Below are 19,778 nucleotides of genomic sequence, written 5' to 3' on the forward strand. Positions count from 1 at the left end.
GTCTCTCCTCCTCCCGCCTCCTCCCTACACACGTCTCTAGCGCCTGGTACTCGCTCTAGATCACTTATTAGACTTAGTCCACTCCGGTCTCCCTGGGGACAGCTTCTTCTCCCTCACAACCATCGTTCAGCTTGTTTCTAGTCCTGGCTGCCTAGCGTGAAAAGACAGTGAAGGTGCAAAAGTCCAGAATCGGACGCTATCCTGTAAACGACCTTGAACGCGCGCCCCGGAGGGAAGGCAGCCCTCTCAACTGTCGGTGGCTTTAGGCACGCGAAGCCCCGTCTCTAGAACACCCTGCCAGGCGCCGCCAGGACACGAGAGGTGGGTGGGAGGGGGAAAGCAACTGAACAAGCAAGCGCTGCCCTGGGGGAGGCGGACTATGGTGTCATATGATTGCCTAGTCACATGATTCTTAGAAATGGGGTGTGGAGAGAGAAAGGAAAGGGAGGAGGAATGTGAATTGAGTAGAAAAGAAACACGGCTTTCCTGGAGAGTCCCGCCTCTATGTAGACAAGTAACCAATGGAAGCCCTGGATCCCCGACCCATGGCTAATGGAAACTGGGGTGGGCGGGCCATCGCGGGGCCAAGCCCTAGTCCAGAAGCTGACCGCCAGATGCCTCCCAGGGAGCTCGGACCCCGAAGCAGGTAGGAGGACCCGTTGCAGACGTCTTCCCTGTTACTGGCCAGAGGCCTGGCCAGGCTGCTGTGCAACTGAGGCTCCCTTGGAGTCCTTACTCAGAGACAAGAGAAGACCTGTCTCTCGATATCTCCTAGGGGTTTCTGATGCACTAAAGAGGGGTTTTGATTTGGGAGGAGTGGGAGCAGTTGTTGAGACCCCCAGTAAGAGGCTCCCCTTGACCGGCATGTCGGGAAGCTGCAGGCGTTTCTCCAGAGCAGTAACCACCCCTCTCTCGGGCCAGCTCTCTGTGCCTCCCATCTGTCTCCAGGTCCCGGCTCTTTCTCATTCCGGTGCCGCGAGGGGTCTCCGCGGTGGCTTGCAGTGGGCTGGGATCTCCCGCCCTTGGTCCCAAAGCTCAGAGGGGTTGGGAGCAGGACCGGGCGTAGTGGCTGAATCTCTGGGAAGTGTCAGCCGTATTTCCTTTCTGGAGGGTGAGGGAGCTAACTTCCGCCTCTCCCCGCCACTTTTTCCTGTTCCTCTGCTAGATTGGCTCACCTTTTGGGAAATTCATCTTCCCCTTGACACTCGGAGTTGGGGGGTGCCACCTAGTGGAAGATTTCGAAGCCAGGGCCTTGAAAGGCCCCTCAGGCTGTTTGAACAGAGTGGTGTAGAGGTGGCCACTGCCTAACCCTAAGGAGGGGATTTAGGTTTCCCCACCCCATTCTAATCTGGCCAAGAGATGACCTCTGGGATAGTCTGAGTTAGGGGAGAGGGCAATTGAAAACCTAGAGAAGGAAGGAGGGGGGGGGGGCACGACACAGATCCTCTATTAGCCCGGCTGGTCTCATTGTCACCTTGCAGCCCATGTTGACCTGGAACTTGCAATCGTCTTACTTCAGCCTCCCAAGTACTGGAGTCAAAGGCATGCCTAACATGCCTAGCGGAAGTTGGGATTTCTTGCCTTCCGTGGACACCAGTGTTCACACAGAGATTGATAAACACGGGGAACAATTTCTGAGGCCCTCAGCAAGCATCAGTGGCACCTCCAGGACTAGGACCCAAGTGCAGATTCTACACAGTCCCTGTCCCCACGCTGTTTCCTCTTTTTCTTTCTTTCTTTCTTTTCCCCCTTGAGACAGGATCCTTTTGTCCTGGCTGTCCTGGAACTAGCTCTGTAGACCAGGCTGGTCTCGAACTCACAGAGATCCACCTGCCTCTGCCTCCTGAATGCTGGGATTAAAGGTGTGCGCCACCACCTGGCTGTACCCATGCTATTTCTATCCTGCATAGGTCACCTGCCTGAGAAATATGCTCTGCCCCCTCCTTTTGTACCTCTAGTCTCTGGGGTTCACCTTCCCCCGGAAATGTCGAGGGATGTCAGTTGGCATGTGAACCCAGGTCCAATATCCGCTGTCTGTTTGCCCTGACTTGATCCTTGGGCGTGGATTTGGAAAGTGAAAGTTAACGTTGTCACAGAAATGCAGCAAGGACGGACAAAGTGGCCCCCGAGGGTCTGTGAACATTGCATCTTCTGCTGCCCCAGGCAGGGCAGTGTCACTCTGGGTGGCCAGGTAAGCCAGCTGAGCTGGGAAAAGGCTTTTTAGGGAAGTGAGAGGCTCGGTTCCTCCTGCTGACAAGGAGGAGCACTGAAGCAGCACACTTGATTTTCCACTTGCCACTGAGTTTCTGTTTCTGGGTAGGAGAGACAGGTGGTGTGTTTGAGGCGTCCAAAGGGGCTCTGGTGCTGCTGGGGGCAGGCATGGGGAGGCTGGTGATGCGGGGAGGGCTCATTATAAAATTAGCTTTGAGACTAACCCAGCCTCTGTGCCCTTCCCCTGGGTGAGGAGGGGACAGTTGTGGGCAGGCAGTGGCTGGCTTGTGGGGAAGGCAACCCAGACTCCACTGGTCACACCACACTTCCGTTTTCACAACTTTCTCAACCCCTTGGGTTTCCATGTGATCACGTGACTGACAACTCTGTTTCCCCAACGCCTTTGAAAGGCGCGTGTGGGAGTTCAGTGCCAGGCAGGAAGGTGAGGCTGGCTGTCCTCCCGTGGCTACTGAAGCCTCCTCTGCCTCTTAGTCTGTGCACAGTCCCGTAGATCGCAGGCACCTGCCTTCGTGACTGTCATAACTCCATTCCTCTTCACTCACCCGCGGTGTCAAGTGTTAGGCCATGTGCGAGGACGTGAATCGACACGTGTGCGTGCCAGCATTCATGCTCACCCTTGTGCAAGCCGGCACAAGGGCGATGCACACGGGGTAGGCCGCTGAGTCAGGCAGCGCGTCCGCTTGCCTTCCCGTTCACTTGTTCAGTAAATTCAAGGCACGTCACGCCTTGGCCTGGGCACAGGGAAGTGCATGGCCTCAGATTAGAAGGTGGCAGAGGCTTAAGATGACTGCCAAACTTTCCTTGGCATTTTCAGGCAGACCATGTGGATCCTGGGGTGCTGGCTGGCCTTAGTGGCAGGGCTGGTGAGTGGAACACGGTGTCCAGATGGCCAGTTCTGCCCCGTTGCCTGCTGCCTGGACCTGGGAGGAGTCAGCTACAGCTGCTGTAACCCTCTTCTGGTAAGTGTCTCACCCCAGCTGGCAGCCTGGGCCTTCTGGAGGCTACCTTGGATTGGCCAGAAGAGGACTGGCATGGGTCCACTGGTTTATGCCATCTCTTCTTTCCAGGACGCATGGCCTATGATAACAAGCCATCCTCTAGGTGACTCCTGTCAGATCCATGACCACTGTCCTGCTGGCTACTCTTGTCTCCTCACTGTGTTGGGGACTTCCAGTTGCTGTCCCTTCCCTAAGGTGAGGGTGCCATTGGTGTGGAGGGGGTGCTTCATTTACTCCTGTCCTTCACTCTCCAATCTCAGGCAAAAGGGTCTTGCCCACACAGGCTTCTCTGTGTCCCACAGGGTGTATCTTGTGGTAATGGCTACCATTGCTGCCCCCGGGGCTTCCACTGTAGTGAGGATGGAACATCCTGCATCCGAGTATCAGGTGCTGTGGGACACAGGATGGGGACAGGTGGGGAGGGATGAGTGGGTGGGCACTATGTGGTTCCTAAAATGCCCGGGAACCCAACTGCCTGGGTGGCCCCCGAGTCCTGTTCTGAACAGAGGGATAGTCCCGAGAGTAGAAGGGGACAGACAAGGATGTAAAAGTCCAGGTGTTGTGGAGTGATCTAATACTTGCTCACTTTCACGGGATGCTTCTGTCATCTCTCTGAAGTAGGGGCTAGCTTGTGGGAAGCGTGGCTTGGGATCCTGGGCGATCACTTAAGCCCTGGTACCAGTTGTTAGACTGCCTGCAGCTGGGCCTGCAGTTCCCATAGTAACGACGTTGAGTGATCTGAGAGTGACCTTTACAGACCGGATCCGTAGAATCCTGGACTCTTTTGTCTGCAGATAACCTCGTGGGTGCCATCCAGTGCCCTGGTGGCCAGTTCGAATGCCCCGACTCCTCTACCTGCTGCATTATGATTGACGGTTCCTGGGGATGCTGCCCCATGCCCCAGGTACAGGTGTGGGGGAGTGGGGGTGACTGAGCTGGGAGCTGGGGCTGTCAACGATGGATTATGGACCAGCTATCTCTTCTCAGGCCTCTTGCTGTGAAGACAGAGTACATTGCTGTCCCCATGGGGCCTCCTGTGACATGATTCATACACAATGCGTTACATCTATGGGCACCTACCCCCTACTAAGGAAGTTCCCTGCGCAAAGGACCAGCAGAGCAGGTGAGGAGGTGGGAGGCCATCCAGCTAGCCCTTGGGGTGGAGCCACGTTTAACTCTTGGCTGGAAAAAAGTTCCCCTCTGCCCTGGCGGCCCCTCCCACATGCCTTATTCCTCTTTCAGTGGCTTTGCATGCCTCTGTGGTGTGCCCCGATGCGCAGACCCAGTGCCCTGATGATTCCACCTGCTGTGAGCTGCCGACTGGGAAGTATGGCTGCTGTCCAATGCCCAACGTGAGTGAAGGGCTGGAGCCAGCTGGGCCTGGACATAGCCTTCCTTACAAGGGGCCCCTAGGAACTGGGCTGATGACTGGGAGCTTCCGGGCTCGTGCTGCCCCCTAGTGGGGGACTGGGGGAGTGTCCGTCATCAGCCTGGCTTGCTCCCAGTGTTCCCTAGAGACTGGAATTCAGAGACCCGGTTTTGTCCCAACCTAGGCCATCTGCTGCTCCGACCATCTGCACTGCTGTCCCCAGGACACTGTGTGTGACCTGATCCAGAGTAAGTGCCTATCCAAGGACTACACCACGGACCTCCTGACCAAGCTGCCTGGATACCCAGGTATAGGCATCTGCTCCATAAGGAGGTGGCTCAGCTCAGTTCTGGGATGGAGGTGGGAGTAGGTGTTGGCTGCATGCATATCCCCTCTACACCGGCCTTGCCTGAGGTTCGCTGTGGCTTGAGATAGCTTCATACTTGGTTCTGTACCCTTGATGACATGTCTTCTGCCTACAGTGAAGGAGGTGAAGTGCGACACGGAGGTGAGCTGCCCAGATGGGTACACTTGCTGCCGCCTCGCCACCGGGGCCTGGGGCTGCTGTCCCTTTACCAAGGTACCTGGGAGCAGTGGGCATACGGGTCCAGGCAGCGGGACAGCTGGCTTGGCTCCAGTGCGTACTGGCCTTTCTCTGTCCACCGTAGGCTGTGTGCTGTGAGGACCATATACACTGCTGCCCAACAGGGTTCCATTGCCACACAGAGACAGGAACCTGTGAAATGGGAGCCCTCCAGGTACCCTGGATGAAGAAGGTCACGGCCCCCCTCAGCCTGCCAAACCCACAAATCTTCAAGCGTGACGTCCACTGTGATGATTTCACTAGCTGTCCTGCTAACAACACCTGCTGCAGTCTCGGTTCTGGGAGCTGGGCCTGTTGTCCCGTCCCGCAGGTACAGGGGTAGGGAGACAGCAGTTTAGGGGTGGGGACAGCATCTTGGCCTGGGCAAGTGGGTGGCGAGAGGCCCGTTTCTTTATTCTTCTGCATTCTGCCTAGTCCACGGTGGTACCCCATGCCGTGATTTGTCCCCAGTCGGAGGAGCTATGAGCAGGAAAGGGACTCTCATAGTCCCTCTGGAGAACACACGTGTCTGCCCACCCCTAGGCTGTCTGCTGCCCAGACCACAAGACTTGCTGCCCCCAGGGTTTCTCATGCACGGCTAAGGGGTACTGTCAGAAGGGAGACAGAGTAGAGGCTAGCTTGGAGAAGACGCCTGTCCGCCAGATAACCCTCTCCCAAACTGGAGATATCGGTTGTGACCAGAACACCAGCTGTCCGGTGGGGCAGACCTGCTGCCCTAGTCGGAAGGGAGGCTGGGCCTGCTGCCAGTTACCCCACGTGAGTTTCCACCCGCTGCCCTGGGGGAAGGGAGCTGTGTTCTGGGAATAGCAGTGTGACGCCGTTCCACCGTGCCCAGGCCGTGTGTTGTGAAGACGGCCAGCATTGCTGCCCGACTGGATATACCTGCAATGTGAAGGCCAGGACCTGTGAGAAGGATGTGCGTTCCATCCAGGCTTCTGCCCCCCTGACCTTTGGCCCTAAAGTTGGAGATGTGGAGTGCGGAGGGGGGCATTTCTGCCATGATAACCAGACCTGTTGTAGAGATAGCCGAGGAGGCTGGGCGTGCTGCCCCTACGTAAAGGTCAGTGCTATCCCTGACCCTGGGGCTGGGTGTCACCGTGGGGTAGGTTCTGCCTTGTCCAGTTCTCACTCTTCCTTGACCATCCAGGGCACCTGCTGTGCAGATGGACGTCACTGTTGCCCCACGGGCTTCCACTGCTCGGCCAAGGGAACCAAATGTTCGCGAAAGAAGACCTCTCGCTGGGACATGTTTTTGAGGGATCCAGTTCCAAGACAGCTGCTGTAAGGAGGGGCTAAAGACTAAAGAACTCCACAGCCCTGGGGACCCTGTCCAGACGGTCTCCACCACTCAGGCCTCCCTAGGCCTTCTTCTAGAGTCTCCCAGACCTATATACCCATTCTGAGTCACCCCATCACCATGGGAGGTGGCCTCAAACTAAGACCTTTTATGCAAAGAAGGCTGTGGACCCCATTTCCAACTGCCATTTCTTCCGATCTCTGTGGACATTGTGGCCAGGTGCTCTTCCCGATCCACAGGTATTGTGTGAGGTTGCTTGTATGTGTGTGTGTGTGTGTGTGCGCGTGCACGCACGTGTGCGTGTGTTTGCTCCAATAAAATTTGTACACTTTCTTAGCAGTGTCTGATTTGGTGCTCCGGGGTCTTCCAGATCCCATAGAAACACACACACAGCTTCAACCTCACCGGCTTGTATTTGTGTGTCTAGAGCGTCACCATCACAGTACCCCTTAGTCCCCAGGACCGCCCCAGCCACCAGCCCTGTGACATCCAAGCAGTACCCCTCCCCTCCCAAGGGTCCACAGAGATTGCCCCTCCCTTCCCAGCCCTCACCCTAGCAGCTGAGGCTGGGTCGCCCCTCCTGCTCTCCCACGATAGATCTTTCTATGTACATCCACGTTTATACAGGCACTGCTCCCACCCCAGCCCTCCTCCCCAGTTCCCTCCCATGGGGGGGCCAGGCCCCTCCCACCTCCCTCTGCTTAGAGGCCGATCCAGGGTCCCTTCCCCCCAAGACACTCCCCCAGCACATACCACCAATGAGCTCAGCAGGCCCCTGAGCCCTTCTCTCGGCTATGAGTGTGTGCCCCCTCAGCACCCCAGGGCGCGCACTCTGGGGACCTGCACTGGCGGCAGGGGCCGCCCTACTTGACGTTGAACACCATTAGAGGCCGCTCCTCCCGCCGCTGCCACGGGCTCTTCTTGTCGCCAGTCTCGTCGCCCACCTCTGCCCCTAGCTCGTCCTCCGGGCTGGTAAGCGAGTCGCGCCGCAGCTCGCTGGCACTGCTGCGGGAACTGTCCCCACGGCTGCGGCCCCGACCTCGGGGTACCGTGGCTGCCCGACCCTCGGGCGCCACCACCTCGTCCAGTAGGGGCGTTAGCGAGTTGTCCTCCGGAGAGCAGAGGCCCGTGCGGCTCTCGCTGCTGCTGGGCTCGGTGTCCTCACTGAGCGCCAGGCGCGGGGGCGCGGGTGGCGGAGGCGCGGGTGGCTGCGCGCGCTCCCGTTCCTCCCTTGGGGGCCGGCGACGCGCGGGCCGCGCCTCGTGCACGTCGACGCCGGAGTCCAGGCTGGCATCGGTGCTGCGGCCGCCGCCGCCCGCCTGCAGGTCGATGTAGGAGTGGCGTACTTGCGAGTTGGAACGCCCGTCCAGGGACACGAACCAGGCGCGCGGATGAGGCTTCACGCCCAGTTCCAGTAGCTTCTTCTCGGTCAGAGCCTGCAGCTCGCCGTTGAGCTGCGCCATGGTGGACTCGTTGAACAGCACCGGGATGGTGACCGAGCCGCTGACCGGTGCGGAGCGCCCGCCACCCCAGCCCTCGCCGCCTCCGTCTCCCCCCGCACCCGCGTGGCCCTGCATCAGCGGGCGCTGGGGGTCGGGTTGCGGGAAAGGGCGCGCGGGGCCGACGGCCGAGCCTTCCGGTGGGGTGGCCTCGTCGCCCACTCCCACGGCGCCAGCCTCGCCGCCCAGACGCACGTAGTGTGCGGGGATCACCAGGGTGGGCATGACGTTGCGGTACACGTTGTCCTTGAGGTGGTCGATGGAGCCACAGAAGATGAGCTGGCCGGGCTGGCTGAGGGACGGCGGCCGCGCCAACTGGTCCACCGACTGCGACAGCAGAAAGTCAGGGGTCTTGCTCTCGGTCGCCCCCTTGTGGCCTAGATAGTGGTCGAAGGACGGCGGCGGCGAAGGAGGCTCTGGCAGGAAGGCCGCCGCCCCCGCGGGACCCCGCCTGTACTCGTCCAGGCTGGGCTCCAGTCCTCCAGGACCCTCGACGGAGCGGGCGCCCTTGAGCCCGGCACCTTCGCCGCTGCGAGCACCAGGAGGCTCAGCGGCCGGACGGCTGGCGGAGCGCGGTTTGGCACGGAAGAAGTCATCTCGGGAGGATGCTAAGTCTCGGGAGCTGGAGAAGGCCGAGTGTAGGGAGCCTGGGGGCGGGGCCTCGGGGTCTCCGGAAGATGTAGGCTCCAGGGGTCCCCCGCAGATGAGATGGAGTTGAGACATCGACGTGGCCTGATCTCGTTTGTTGTCCGAGGGGCCGGAGAGCTGCAGTTTGCGATGCTGTTGTCTTGGCTTCAAGCAGCGTCTCCTGGTGAGAAGGAAAGAGACAGGACCTCAGGAATACTGAAAGCACAGGTCTCTTTAACCCCCACAGCTGCCAACACAAGGGCTGAAGACGGCGGGAGCAGGGTGGATAGTGGATGGTGCCTGGAACATTCAAGATAGATGCAGGGCGGGGGCGGGGGGTAGGTGATGCCTGGAAGCTGGAAGCTGTTTGTAGAAAGAGAAGACATCCAGGAGCTTCATCCGTTCAGCTTCATGGAGTAAACTTGGTAACGCTTGGTATGTAAACTAGCCAGGAGTGCCTGCTCTGGGGGGGGGGGGGGGGATGTCCCCTGGGAGTGAGAGCTGGACTGCTTGGACAGCGGGATAGCCTGCGCAGGTCCTGCCATCTGTCACCCCTTTCTCTAAAGCCACCAGCCTCTTGGGTCTTAGCTCTTGCGCTGGAAGCACGCTGAGGATCAGAATTGGGCTTTCTGCATCTGTGAGGCCCCAAGGCAGGGATCCTGGGAGAGAAGGCGGGATGGATCCCCAGGAGCACTCACCGGCAGTAGTAGATCAGTAGACACAACAGAATGAGAACCAACAGGGCTAGAGCCGCCAGGATGGTCAGCAGGAAGATGGTGTGGTAGGTGCCGATGTCCTGAATGCCTGAGGTGATGGTAACCAGCCCTGTGCCAGGCAAGGGCTTGGGATGCCCTTCCTGCCTTTCACAAGGCCCGAGCTCTCCCAGCCTTCCCGCCCACCACTGCCCACCTTCCCACTGCCCCACCGATCTCACCAGACGTAGGGGAGGCCATGGCAGCCACCCAGTACCCCAGCTGTGGGGAGACAAAAGTCCAGTAGAGCTGTCGGCCTTCCTTTCGGATCACACCAGTGCCATTTCGTACCCACAGCCCTGGAAGGGCCAGAAGAGTTCGTTCATCAAACTCAGTGTTCTGCCCCTCTAACCTAAGCCCCATATTCTTTCCCCAATCCCCTGCCCCTAACACTTACCACTCTTGGGGTCAAATCTCCAGGCTGGAATGCTGGTGCCCACAGCCAGGGCACGAGGCTCTGAGGGCACTGGTAGGGACAGGTGAATGGGGCCCGAGAGCGGCACCTCTGTCCCATTGCCTGTCAGCAAATGCACACTCACGGCAGCGAGGGGTATCAGCTCCAGCCAGGAGCCATTGCCTGCGGGAAGAGGACATTGGCACTCATGGCTAACTCCCTAGGGAAGGAAGGTGTCTCCCCTCTACATTCCGTACACATGGCCTACCTGAGCTGGAGGCCTCCGTGCCCAGGAAGGCAGGGAAAGCCCGCATTTCCTGCTGGGTGCTGGCAGGGGTGAGCGAAGCCCAAAGCTGACTGTAGGTGGAGCTGGCAGGTAGGCGGGCAGCTCGGCGCTGGAACTGTACCCAGGGCTGGGAGCGGGCACCTGGATGGAAAGCAGGCACCATGGAAGCCTGACCCGGACCAAAGCAGAAGGCAAACATCCAAAGAAGGGAAGCACTGGGTTGGACCAATTGAAAAGGCCAGGGTGGTGATAGAGAGAGCAATGGGTAATCATGGGTTAACTGAGGGATGTGGTACTGAAACCTCCAGGCCTGGTGACTGTGTGACCTGCCGCCAATTGCTAGCTTTCTCTTAAGTTCCCTTGTAAACCTATAAAATTGTGAGGGTTGTGGGCTGAAGAGAAGACACAGTAGAGGGTTGACTGCTCACACCACATATAACTCAGGTTCCAGGGGACCCAACGCCCTCTTCTGACCTCCATGGGCACATGGTACACAGAAATACACTCAAGCTCACACACATACATGTGCTTACGTGCGCGCACACACACACTCACACAACAGTCATGTCCTGAGCTAACAGCGGCTTCTGAGTGGCACGTGAGGAGTTAGGTCCTGGTATGTGGAGCTGACTAGGAGATCCCCTGCCTTCATTCTCACAGCCTCCTGGGTGCTGTTCTTTATACTTTCTCTAGAACCTTCTGCCATGACGGAAAGAAGAGCTCTTGCCTGTGGTGCCCATTCAGTGTTCTCTGGATCCATATGCTAGTGAGGGCACACACGCGTAATGTCAGCACTTGACAGTCTACAGCAGGAAGCTGGTGTTTTGTTTTGAGACAGGGTTTCTCTGGGTAACAGTTCTGGCTGTCCTGGAACTAGCTCTGTAGACCAGGCTGGCCTCAAACTCACAGAGATCCGCCTGCCTCTGCCTCCCGAGTGCTGGGATTAATGGTGTGTGCACTACCATTGCCCGGCTACATCAGGAGTCTTAGGCCAGGCAGAATTCTGAACTACTGTCTCAAAAATTAAAGAAAAGAGAAAAGTGGCTAACGTGTGTGGCTGAGGAACTGAATTTATCTTTTTAAATGTTTTTTTTCCTTGCTGGGCAGTGGTGGCACAAATCTTTAATCCGAGCACTTGAGAGGCAGAGGCAGGCAGATCTCTGTCAGTTCGAGGACAGCCTGGTCTACAGAGTGAGTTTCAGGACAGCTAAGGCTGCACAAAGAAACCCTGTCTTGAAAAATCAAACAAACAAAAGAAGTATATATTTTTCCTTTATTTTTCTGTGTGTTAGTGTTTTGTCTGTATGTCTTTGCACCACATGTGTGCAGTGCTCTCAGAGGCCAGAAGAGGGCGTCAGATTCCCTGGGACAAAGTAGTTGTAAGGAACCATGTGGGTACTGGGAATCCAATAAACCCAAGCAAGTACTTGGAAGAGCAACAAGTGCTCTAAAGCACTGAGCCATCTCTTCAGCTTCAAATCGTTTCCATTTAGAAAGACACACATTAGCTTACAGTGCTGTGGGGGGGCAGGCAAGAGAGCAGACGTATAAACAGAATTCCAATCCAGTGTGATCATAGGTAACATTTATTAAGCTTCAAAATATGCTGGATACTGTCCTAAGCGGGCTATGTATAGTAACCCCCTTAATTAGCCTAACAGCCCCTGAGGTACCAACTCCATTTTAGAGATGCAGAAGTGGAACCAGAACTTCAGCCACATTCCAGAGCCACCACCCTGGAGCCTGGCCTTGTCACCCACATCCCTCCACACAAGTCCATCCTGACTTACTACTAAATGTCAGCAGCCTGGCCCACCCCTTGGAGTTCTGTAGGGTGAGGGAGGAGGAAAGCAGGGTTGCTTTGGGGGACATGCAGGAGGAAGGCCCATAGGCTACAAGCTACACGACGGGGTAGTGGTGGCTGCGTCCTGGGGGGGTGTTGCCAGCTCTCTGAAGAGCTCTGCACTTCACACTGGGAGTTCTGGGAGTCACGAGAGGACAGAAGCCCTGGGCAACAAAGACCCATTTGGCATTTTAGAACCCCTGGGTTCTGGAGGCCTCTGGTACGGTCAGGGAGAGGAAGATGGCTAACTAGCAATTTGTCAACAAGGATCCAGTAAGAATTTAAACGGGAGAGGGGTCTTTCGTCCTCCAAATCCCACTGTAGAGCAGGTCCGTGGTACTGGCCAGAAAGTCCATGGAGCCTTCACTGCCCGCTGTGCCACCAACTCCCCTAACTTCCTCTCCAGCCGGGCACCTCAGCTGCTTCCACTCCCAGGCCACACTGTCTGCCTGTCCTGTAACTCTCCCAGGAGAGCAGTGGCATTTGTCTGTCTTCCTGCTTGCCTATGACCAGGAGGTGGACTGTGGGTCTGTTCTCCTTCACCCCCGGGTCCTAGAACTGGCACAGAGCAGGTGTGAACTATGAGCTGAGACTGAAGGCCTGTGCGTCAAGACCAGGGGCACAGGATTGCTCCAGGCCACTGCACAGACATTCAGCTCCTGTGGCAGGCCCTCGTGGCCTCAGAACAGCCAGGCACCAGGTAGGTGCAGGACAAGGACATGTAGATCCACTGGAGGTAAACAGGTCAGGGAGGTGGGAACTGGAGAATAGAAACCACAAAAAGCCCCAAATAAACTATAAATATTTATTGAACACCTGTTTTTTTCTCTTAGCACATTTGATGCATTTTTTTTTACCTTAATTTGATGATGTATTATCCTTCCACATCTTATACATGCATAAAGGACTCAGAGAGGGTGAGTGACTTGCCCAAGGATGCCCAGCTACTGTGTGAAAAAGTCCGCACACAGGTTAAGATCAAGGGAGAGGAGCTATTGAATGAGCAGCAGGGTGTGGCTTACCTGGAGAGCCTAAGAGGATGTGCACAAGGTCCTCATAGAGGATGAGGGTGGCTGGCCGCTCGGGGAGCAGGTAGAGGCTGACCGATGCATATACTGCAAGAAGGACGGCCTGTCAGCTCTAGAAGCTCTTCCTAGATGCCCCTGTCGCATGCATCCCAATGGCTTCATCTTCCCCAGCCCCTTCTATATGCCCCAGCCCAGGCAGCAGCTGCTGAGAAGCTGCCCCCTCCACCCCCAAGGACTAATTTGGGAAGGAGCTGACGATGGGTCAGCTGCTGCCCTATCCCACCCCCTCCAGCTGCCCCTGCACTCACACGGCAGCTTGTCAACACGCCACGGCACGGAGTTGGTGAGGAAACCCGGGCGCGCAGCGGTGACCAACACCCAGGTGCCCAGGCGGTAACTGAGGGGTAGTGTGGCCACGCCCTCTGAGTCCGTGGTGCCAGCAGCCAGCAGAGTGCGGTTCCCGAACACGTCTACTGAGGCCCGGGCCAGGGGCACCAGCTCCCCGCTCACATATACCTGTACTTTGATCAGGATCTCTGTAGGAAGATGGGGTGAAGGGAGTGAGGATAACAAGGGGGGATATTGGAGGAGAGAGGTTTGGGGACTGATCGCGGGATCACATCCAGGCCCTCCTATCAGTGAGCTGTGCTCTCTGCCAAAGCCAGCAGTCCGAGGGGGAGGGAGTTCTAGCCCGTGCACACTTTCACGTTTCTGAGCTCAGCTGATGTCTGGAATGAATGATGTCATCATGACAAGTGACAGCATTCCACTCTCACCCCCATTCTTACTGGTTTCCAAAATAAGAATACATCTTACAGCCAAGAAAATGCTCTATTTGCTAAAATATAGCCTCAGCCCATTTTACAGATAAAGACAGCGAGGCTCCGAACGTGTAAGTTCTTGCACTGCAGCTAAGTGAGAAATCTGCGCTCCAAACCTAGCTGTCTACATCTAGAATATAAACTTTTAGTCCCTTGACCCTAGGAGACCAGGGTCCATGGCAAGGAGAAGAGAACAGGAGGCAGGGGAGAATGGGGAGGGTCAGGATCAGGTAACTCGGAGGGAGGATGGGAGCTGGGCCCCCATTTGGGTTCTAAAGAAAGAAAAAAAAAACCAAGACCCTAAGCTGCCTTAGATCATACCTATCACTCATCCTCTCTCTGGGTGAGTTTCCAAAAACATGTTTCCCTTCAAATTTAGGGGCCTGCCCCAGCTCCTAAGCCCAAACAAGTATCTCTCCCTTCAAACCTATAGCTGGTCAGCTACAGTCAGTCACCATGGCAACGTCCTCATTCCTCCCAGGAGATCAAGCAAAGGAGCTGGGGCCCTGGTGAGGAAGGGCAGCATGGCAAACAGACCCAGGCCCAATGGAAAATAGTGCAGAGGGGACTGGGAAGGAAGCATAAAACCTGTAGATTTCCAGCTTCTCCCTCAAGACTATGCCTCACCCCTGCCATCCCCATGAGTGTCACAGATGGAGGGGTTCAGATGCAGGAGGCAGGTGGGTGCTGGGTGAAAATCCCAGGAAGAGAAGTCTGGAGCTGAGGGCAAAAGTGGCAAGGGGAAGGAGGGTGGGCAGCCACAGAACCTCCAGAAGGCCTTTCCTGGAGCCGACACTCAACAGTGACAGGTGTCCCATCTCAGGCTTCCAGTGCAGGATGCCACGCCTGTCCCCGGCATCCCTTCCAGCTGTTCGCAGAGCCCATCTCCCTCTCCAGTCTAGGCCAAAGTCTAGCTCCTCAGGGTGGGGCACCCACTCTGCCCACTCCCACTCTGGTTCTCCAAGGAGTGGCAGCCTCCTGCCCCAGCAGGAATTCTGAGAAGCTAAAAAGGCCTGACTGCTCCCAGCCCTCTTCTAGGCTAGGAACAGCTGGAGAGAGCAGCTGCGACGAGGGTGGCCGGGAGTCTGAAATTTCGTCACTTGAGGGAAGCCTTTGGGCTTAAGGGCCAAAACCTCAGAAGAAGGGAGGGACCTGGGGAAACAGTACGGAGGTGGGCAGGTAAGGCCTGAGGAGCATCGGTGCCAAGTTGGGAGGTGGGGCAGGTGTCTAGCAGTTTCCCCCCTCTTCCCCACAGCCTGGGCTCCCAGCCAGCTGCCTGAGAGAGCCCCCAATCCTGGCGCTATTCCAGCTAATTCCCTGGGCCCTCCCTTCCCCGGGGTGCAGAGTCTTGTGGGGTGGGCGGAGCTTCCTAAGAATCTTGGACCTCTTCTCTGGGAAACCAGGGGATACTGAGGCATAGGGAAATCCCTCCCTACTCTCAAAGCCTGACATTCCACACGCTATCTGCATCTCTCCACTTTAGCCCTGCCTCACACCAGGAGGAAATCCGACCTCCTCCCTTCATCCGGACCCTACTTCCCTCAACCAAGCAAACCCCCACTCCGCCTTTCCTGCTAGCTTCTGGTGTGTGTGTGTGTTGGGCGAGGGGGGGTGTAAGGAACGGAGAACACTTTCAGGATGGAGCCACATGCAGGGGAAGGAACAGCAGTAGTGGGGTGGTGGCGCAAGACATGAAAGGTGGGAGAGGGAAGCAAAGATGGGGAGGGTGGAGGCCCAGAGCACCCAGGAGTGAGCTGTGGAGTCAGGGTCTCCAGCTCCCACCGCAGAGGCGGGCCCTACCCCCACCTCACACACCCATCTGAGCTGGGTTAGGCTTAAGGAGGGTCAGCGTCTCCTCCTTTTGGGAAAGGAAGTGAAATGAAGATCTGGAAGCTGGCCGAGGAGAGCAGTAGCAAGAGACGGCTGGACAAGGACCCAGACACCTGCCCTCTCAGCTGGTACTGCTTACAGCCAGCCAGCCAGCCAGCACAGCATGGCTCCGCGACCACAGCCCTGCCATGCGCCTCAAACTGGGAATCACAATTACCCCTTTCCTCAGCTCCCCTCCTACTGAAGCCCCTCCCTCCAGTATGAGCCGATCAGTGTTTATTTTATGCACCCCAAATTCTAAACCTGGGGGGCTGGCTGGAAGCTGTCAAGCTCCCTGGGTGAAAACCCCATTCGAGCAGTCAATCCCGCCCACAGCCTCACCCACTCCCCCTCTCCCCTCCCCCGTTGCAGCCCAGCTCTCGGCTCCCAGCCCCCGTCCGGCCCAGGGTGGCAGCCTATGCCTGCGCCCCCACCCAGCCTGGGTCGCGGCTAGGGACCCGCGGGGGGCTGCAGAGCGGGCGCCCGCCCCAGCCCGCCCCTGGGCGGGTGTCTTCCGCAGACAATAGCTCTGGCTGCAGCGCCTCGCGGACCGGGAGGGAGAAAAACAAGTCGGAGGCGGCGGTGGCGCCGAGTCTGGAGACCCTCGCCCTCCCCATTGTGTCTCCCCAAGACCCCGGCAGCAAACAGTCCCTCATTCTCTCTCCCAGAAGCACCGATCTCGGGTCGCCTTCCCCCACCCATCTGGGGAGCAGAATGCACCCCAAGTCACTAGCATCGTGAAGAGGGGGCCAGCGGTGGTAGCCGATCACCGGACGCAGGCCCACGATCGCCGCCCCTCGCGGCCGAGACTCACCCTGAGGGCTGGGGGGCTCCGGCGGAGACTTGCCGGGAGCCCGGGAGGCGCCGCCGAGCAGCAGCCCCAGTAGCGGCAACAGCCGCGCGAGGACGCCGGGACTACTCGGCGGCGGCATCGCGGGGCTCGGCGGGGCCCTAGCGGTCCATCGCTGTCTCCAGGCTCCGCTCGGCCGGCCCGGCTCAGCCCCAGCTCTGCACGACTCCGTGCAGCTCGGGCTTGGGCTCCCGCTCCGGCTGCGGCGCCCGCTCGGCGCGATTGTCTCCGCCCGGAGCGGCCGCTAGCGCCCCCTGCAGTCGGCGCCCGGCACGGCGGGCCTGCGGGCACCGCCCCCTCGCGGCTTGGATGTGCCAGCAGCCCACCCGGCAGCCCCCCACCCAACAATCCAAGACTCCGAACAGCGAGGGAGCGCAGCGATTAGGGAACTATTACCCGGGTTGGGGTTCGAGAGCTCTTGAGATGTGGTGTAAAATTGGAGGGGAAGGAGAATGGCTATTGCTTACTCCTATGGGCTGTGTATGGTTCAAAAGAGTGAGACTCCCCTTCTCTCACAGGGAAAGCTCATCAATGGTAAAGAGGCTGCGGTCTCCAGCACTAAGTAGACCCGTGGTCGTGTCTGGCCTCTCTCTCTCTCTCTCTCTCTCTCTCTCTCATTCAGAAACAAGCGAGGCAAGATATGTTCCTTACAGCCTTCCGGTTCTCACTCTTCTGTTTGTCTTAAACAAAACAGAATGGTCTGAAACCCACTAGGTAGCCCAGACTGGCCTCGAACTCATGGCGATCTTCCTGCCTCGGCTTCTGGAGTGTTGGGATTTCAAATGTGAGATGCCATGTTCAGCCTCACTTATCTTTTAAAATGACAATTATAATAATCTCCCTAGTAGTGCAGTTGAAATGCCAGGGGGTGCTGCCATGACCCTTGAATTGGAGCAGGCCAGTCTCTGTGAGTTCAAGGCCACCTTGGTTGGTCTACACAGCCTCTTCCTGGAACTTGACCACAAGTCTGACAGGAGCAGGGGTGTAATAAATGGTGTTACTGATGGTCGGGGGAGGGGCTTGCCGTCTCTGGAGTAACAGACCCCTTCTTCTGGTGGAGTCACCTGACTAGAGACACGTGTCTTGGAGACACGGAAGCAGCTATCTCTCCCATGGAGAATCCCATTGGTTCCAGCTTCAGGAATGACAAACTGGATCTTCCTCAGCTGCTGAACCCCACATTTGAAGACTTCCTCCAGACAACCTCTCTCTCTTCATTATTTCTGGCTGTCACCATCACTCCACGTCTGTTCTGCATGAGCAGGTCCCCACTAACCACACACTTCACCCTCTGTCCCGCTAGCTCTCCAGCAGGGCCTCCTACCCTCGAGGGAACAGAGGACAAGGAAGGCCTCCCCCAGAGGACCCAGCGGACTTCTCTCCCGTTAGGTCTCTCTACCTAAGGGGACAAACCACCAGGTCTTTCCCTCCTCCTTCCCTCCCTCCCTTCCTTCTTCTTTCCTTTTCTTTTTCTCTCTCCCTTCCTCTTTCCTACTTTCCTTCCCCTCCCCCCACTTCCATCTGTTTCTCTCTTCCTCCTTTTTTGGTAGTGTCTCACTGGGCAGCCTAAGCTGTCCTTGAACTCACCCCCCCCCCACTTCAGACTGGAGTAGCTAGCCAGGAGGAGGTGAGATTGCACACATCGCCTCCTATTTAATAGAAATTTCCATCTAACCATATCCTCAGTCCTGTGCTTATGTAACTTTTTTTTTTTTTTTTGAGTCTGAGCAGAGGCTTTCACACTCATCCTTGGTAACCTTCCTCTTGTTGGTCTCCACCCAACTTTACAGTCTGTCAGGGCTGCCTTGAATCTGCCTCACTTACCCATTGTATCGCCACCATTACCACCACAGCCAGGAGCCATCTGTGGGACAGAGAGGCTTCTGCCACCTCCATTCAAGGAACTCAAGACATCTGCAGGCAGCCCAGGGCTGAGATGGAGCTGAGACATCCCAGAGACGACCCGGACCCTGTTTTATCAGAACCGTTCAGGTCCAAAGCCCAGCCACTACAATCCAGCTCACACTTCTCTTGTCTGTCAGGAGCAAAAGCCAAGTGTTTTTCTGAATCAAGACAGGTGGTCTGGGCCATTCAGCTGCAGTGGCTGACTGGGGAGGAAATCTGGCTGGTGTTCCATGATCACAGCCGTGCATCTAGAAACCTGTTCCGGAACTCGCCACGCATGGATGTCAAGTCACCGTTTTCAGAATTTACCATTTTGGGGATCTCTGGGTACAATCGAGTATCCGCTCTCGTGAGGTGAGTCTGCTCACCTCTGGCTTCCCTGGACACCTTGAACATTCAGTGTTCAAAGTAGAGCTACAAGGTGTGCCTGCTCACCTGCACCCCAGCCTCTCTCTAGGAGACATGTGCCCTAGGGCCCTCCGCGGGCAGCCACAGCGGCCACCCTCCTTGCCAGAACTTGCTCCCACCTCAGCCCTCTGTCACTGCTGGAGCTTTCTGTCTGAACTCCTTATCCCATGCAGCAGTGCGACTCATTCATTCCTCAGCTCAGCTGTCAGAGACCTCTTCCCAGCTACCTAACTGCTCTTCAACTCAACTTCGGAAAGAGGCGCCTCTGACAGCACCCACATATGCTCTCTCCTCCCACCTTCTCTCCTTCCTCTCCCCTCTCCTCTCCTTTCCCCCCTCATCCACATGCCCCCCCCATCTCTATCTCTTTCCGTACCCTCAGCACTGCTGGTTAAATTCAGGGTATTGAACACGCGAGGTAGCTGCTCTCCCCTCTCCCATTGAACTCAATTTTCTTTTTCTTACTGGTTTTTTTTTTTTTTTGGTGTGTGTGTGTGATAGAAATAGTGACCTTTATTAAGAAAGAATGAGGCGTGGAACTGCAGAGATGGCTCAGATGTTAAGAGCACTGACTTCTCTTGCAGAGGTCCTGGGTTTCAATTCCCAGCTGCCACAACTGTTTGTAACTCCAGTTCCAGGGGATCCAACACCTCACACAGACATACATGCAGTCAAACACCAATGTACATAAGATAAAATAAGAAAGAAAGAGACGGGAGTGGGGTAGTACACTGTGGAAAATCAAACACTAAAAGCCCCTCTTTTGAGACAGTCTAATGTAACCCAGGCTGGCCTCAAACTCTCAGACTCACTGTGCAGTTGAAGATGATCTCACACTTCTGAACCTACTGTCTCCACCTCATGGGTTCTGGTACAACATGTATGTGCTACCTCTCCTGATTTACACAGCGCCACAGGCTAACCAAGGAGCTTATTATTATTATTTGTTTGTTTTTCAAAACAGGGTTTCTCGGTTTCTCTGTAGCTTTGGTGCCT

The 19,778-nt window shown here is 56.8% G+C and overlaps 2 protein-coding genes across 3 annotated transcripts; one reads left to right on the forward strand and one right to left on the reverse strand.

The window, feature by feature from the left end:
- The first annotated feature begins 505 nt into the window (after positions 1-505).
- On the forward strand, positions 506-6,833 carry Grn (granulin precursor). Its single transcript, XM_041635821.1, has 13 exons — positions 506-646; positions 3,047-3,191; positions 3,300-3,425; positions 3,533-3,617; positions 4,025-4,134; positions 4,218-4,353; positions 4,473-4,582; positions 4,784-4,907; positions 5,082-5,179; positions 5,268-5,513; positions 5,726-5,959; positions 6,039-6,263; positions 6,351-6,833. Exons 1-13 carry the CDS (start codon positions 522-524, stop codon positions 6,486-6,488), a joined length of 1,902 nt encoding a protein of 633 aa, XP_041491755.1. The 5' UTR covers positions 506-521; the 3' UTR covers positions 6,489-6,833.
- Positions 6,834-6,894: 61 nt separating this feature from the next.
- Fam171a2 (family with sequence similarity 171 member A2) lies at positions 6,895-16,697 on the reverse strand. 2 transcript variants are annotated; one of them, XM_041636058.1, is made up of 8 exons: positions 16,434-16,697; positions 13,238-13,465; positions 12,924-13,016; positions 10,041-10,199; positions 9,776-9,955; positions 9,561-9,677; positions 9,325-9,430; positions 6,895-8,807 (listed from the first exon to the last, which is right to left on the reverse strand). In XM_041636058.1, the coding sequence occupies exons 1-8, from the start codon at positions 16,549-16,551 to the stop codon at positions 7,364-7,366; spliced, it is 2,445 nt and encodes an 814-aa protein (XP_041491992.1). In that variant the 5' UTR covers positions 16,552-16,697; the 3' UTR covers positions 6,895-7,363. The 2 variants fall into 2 exon arrangements, with proteins under 2 accessions (XP_041491992.1, XP_041491991.1); XM_041636057.1 differs by having other exon boundaries at positions 9,325-9,451.
- Between the last annotated feature and the right edge of the window lie 3,081 nt (positions 16,698-19,778).

Source organism: Microtus oregoni, unplaced genomic scaffold (assembly GCF_018167655.1).
Source record: "Microtus oregoni isolate MIOR12 unplaced genomic scaffold, Mior012 000048F_ref0000485, whole genome shotgun sequence".
Taxonomy (NCBI): Eukaryota; Metazoa; Chordata; class Mammalia; order Rodentia; family Cricetidae; genus Microtus; species Microtus oregoni.

Coding starts and splice junctions, on each gene's coding strand:
- Grn (XM_041635821.1), top strand. CDS start 522: ATGGAAGCCCTGGATCCCCGACCCATGGCTAATGGAAACTGGGGTGGG. Junction 4,135..4,217: donor GATGCTGCCCCATGCCCCAG/GTACAGGTGTGG, acceptor ATCTCTTCTCAG/GCCTCTTGCTGTGAAGACAG. Junction 6,264..6,350: donor CGTGCTGCCCCTACGTAAAG/GTCAGTGCTATC, acceptor TTGACCATCCAG/GGCACCTGCTGTGCAGATGG.
- Fam171a2 (XM_041636057.1), bottom strand. CDS start 16,551: ATGCCGCCGCCGAGTAGTCCCGGCGTCCTCGCGCGGCTGTTGCCGCTA. Junction 9,678..9,775: donor GAGATTTGACCCCAAGAGTG/GTAAGTGTTAGG, acceptor TGGCCCTTCCAG/GGCTGTGGGTACGAAATGGC. Junction 8,808..9,324: donor CTACTGATCTACTACTGCCG/GTGAGTGCTCCT, acceptor CCTTCTCACCAG/GAGACGCTGCTTGAAGCCAA.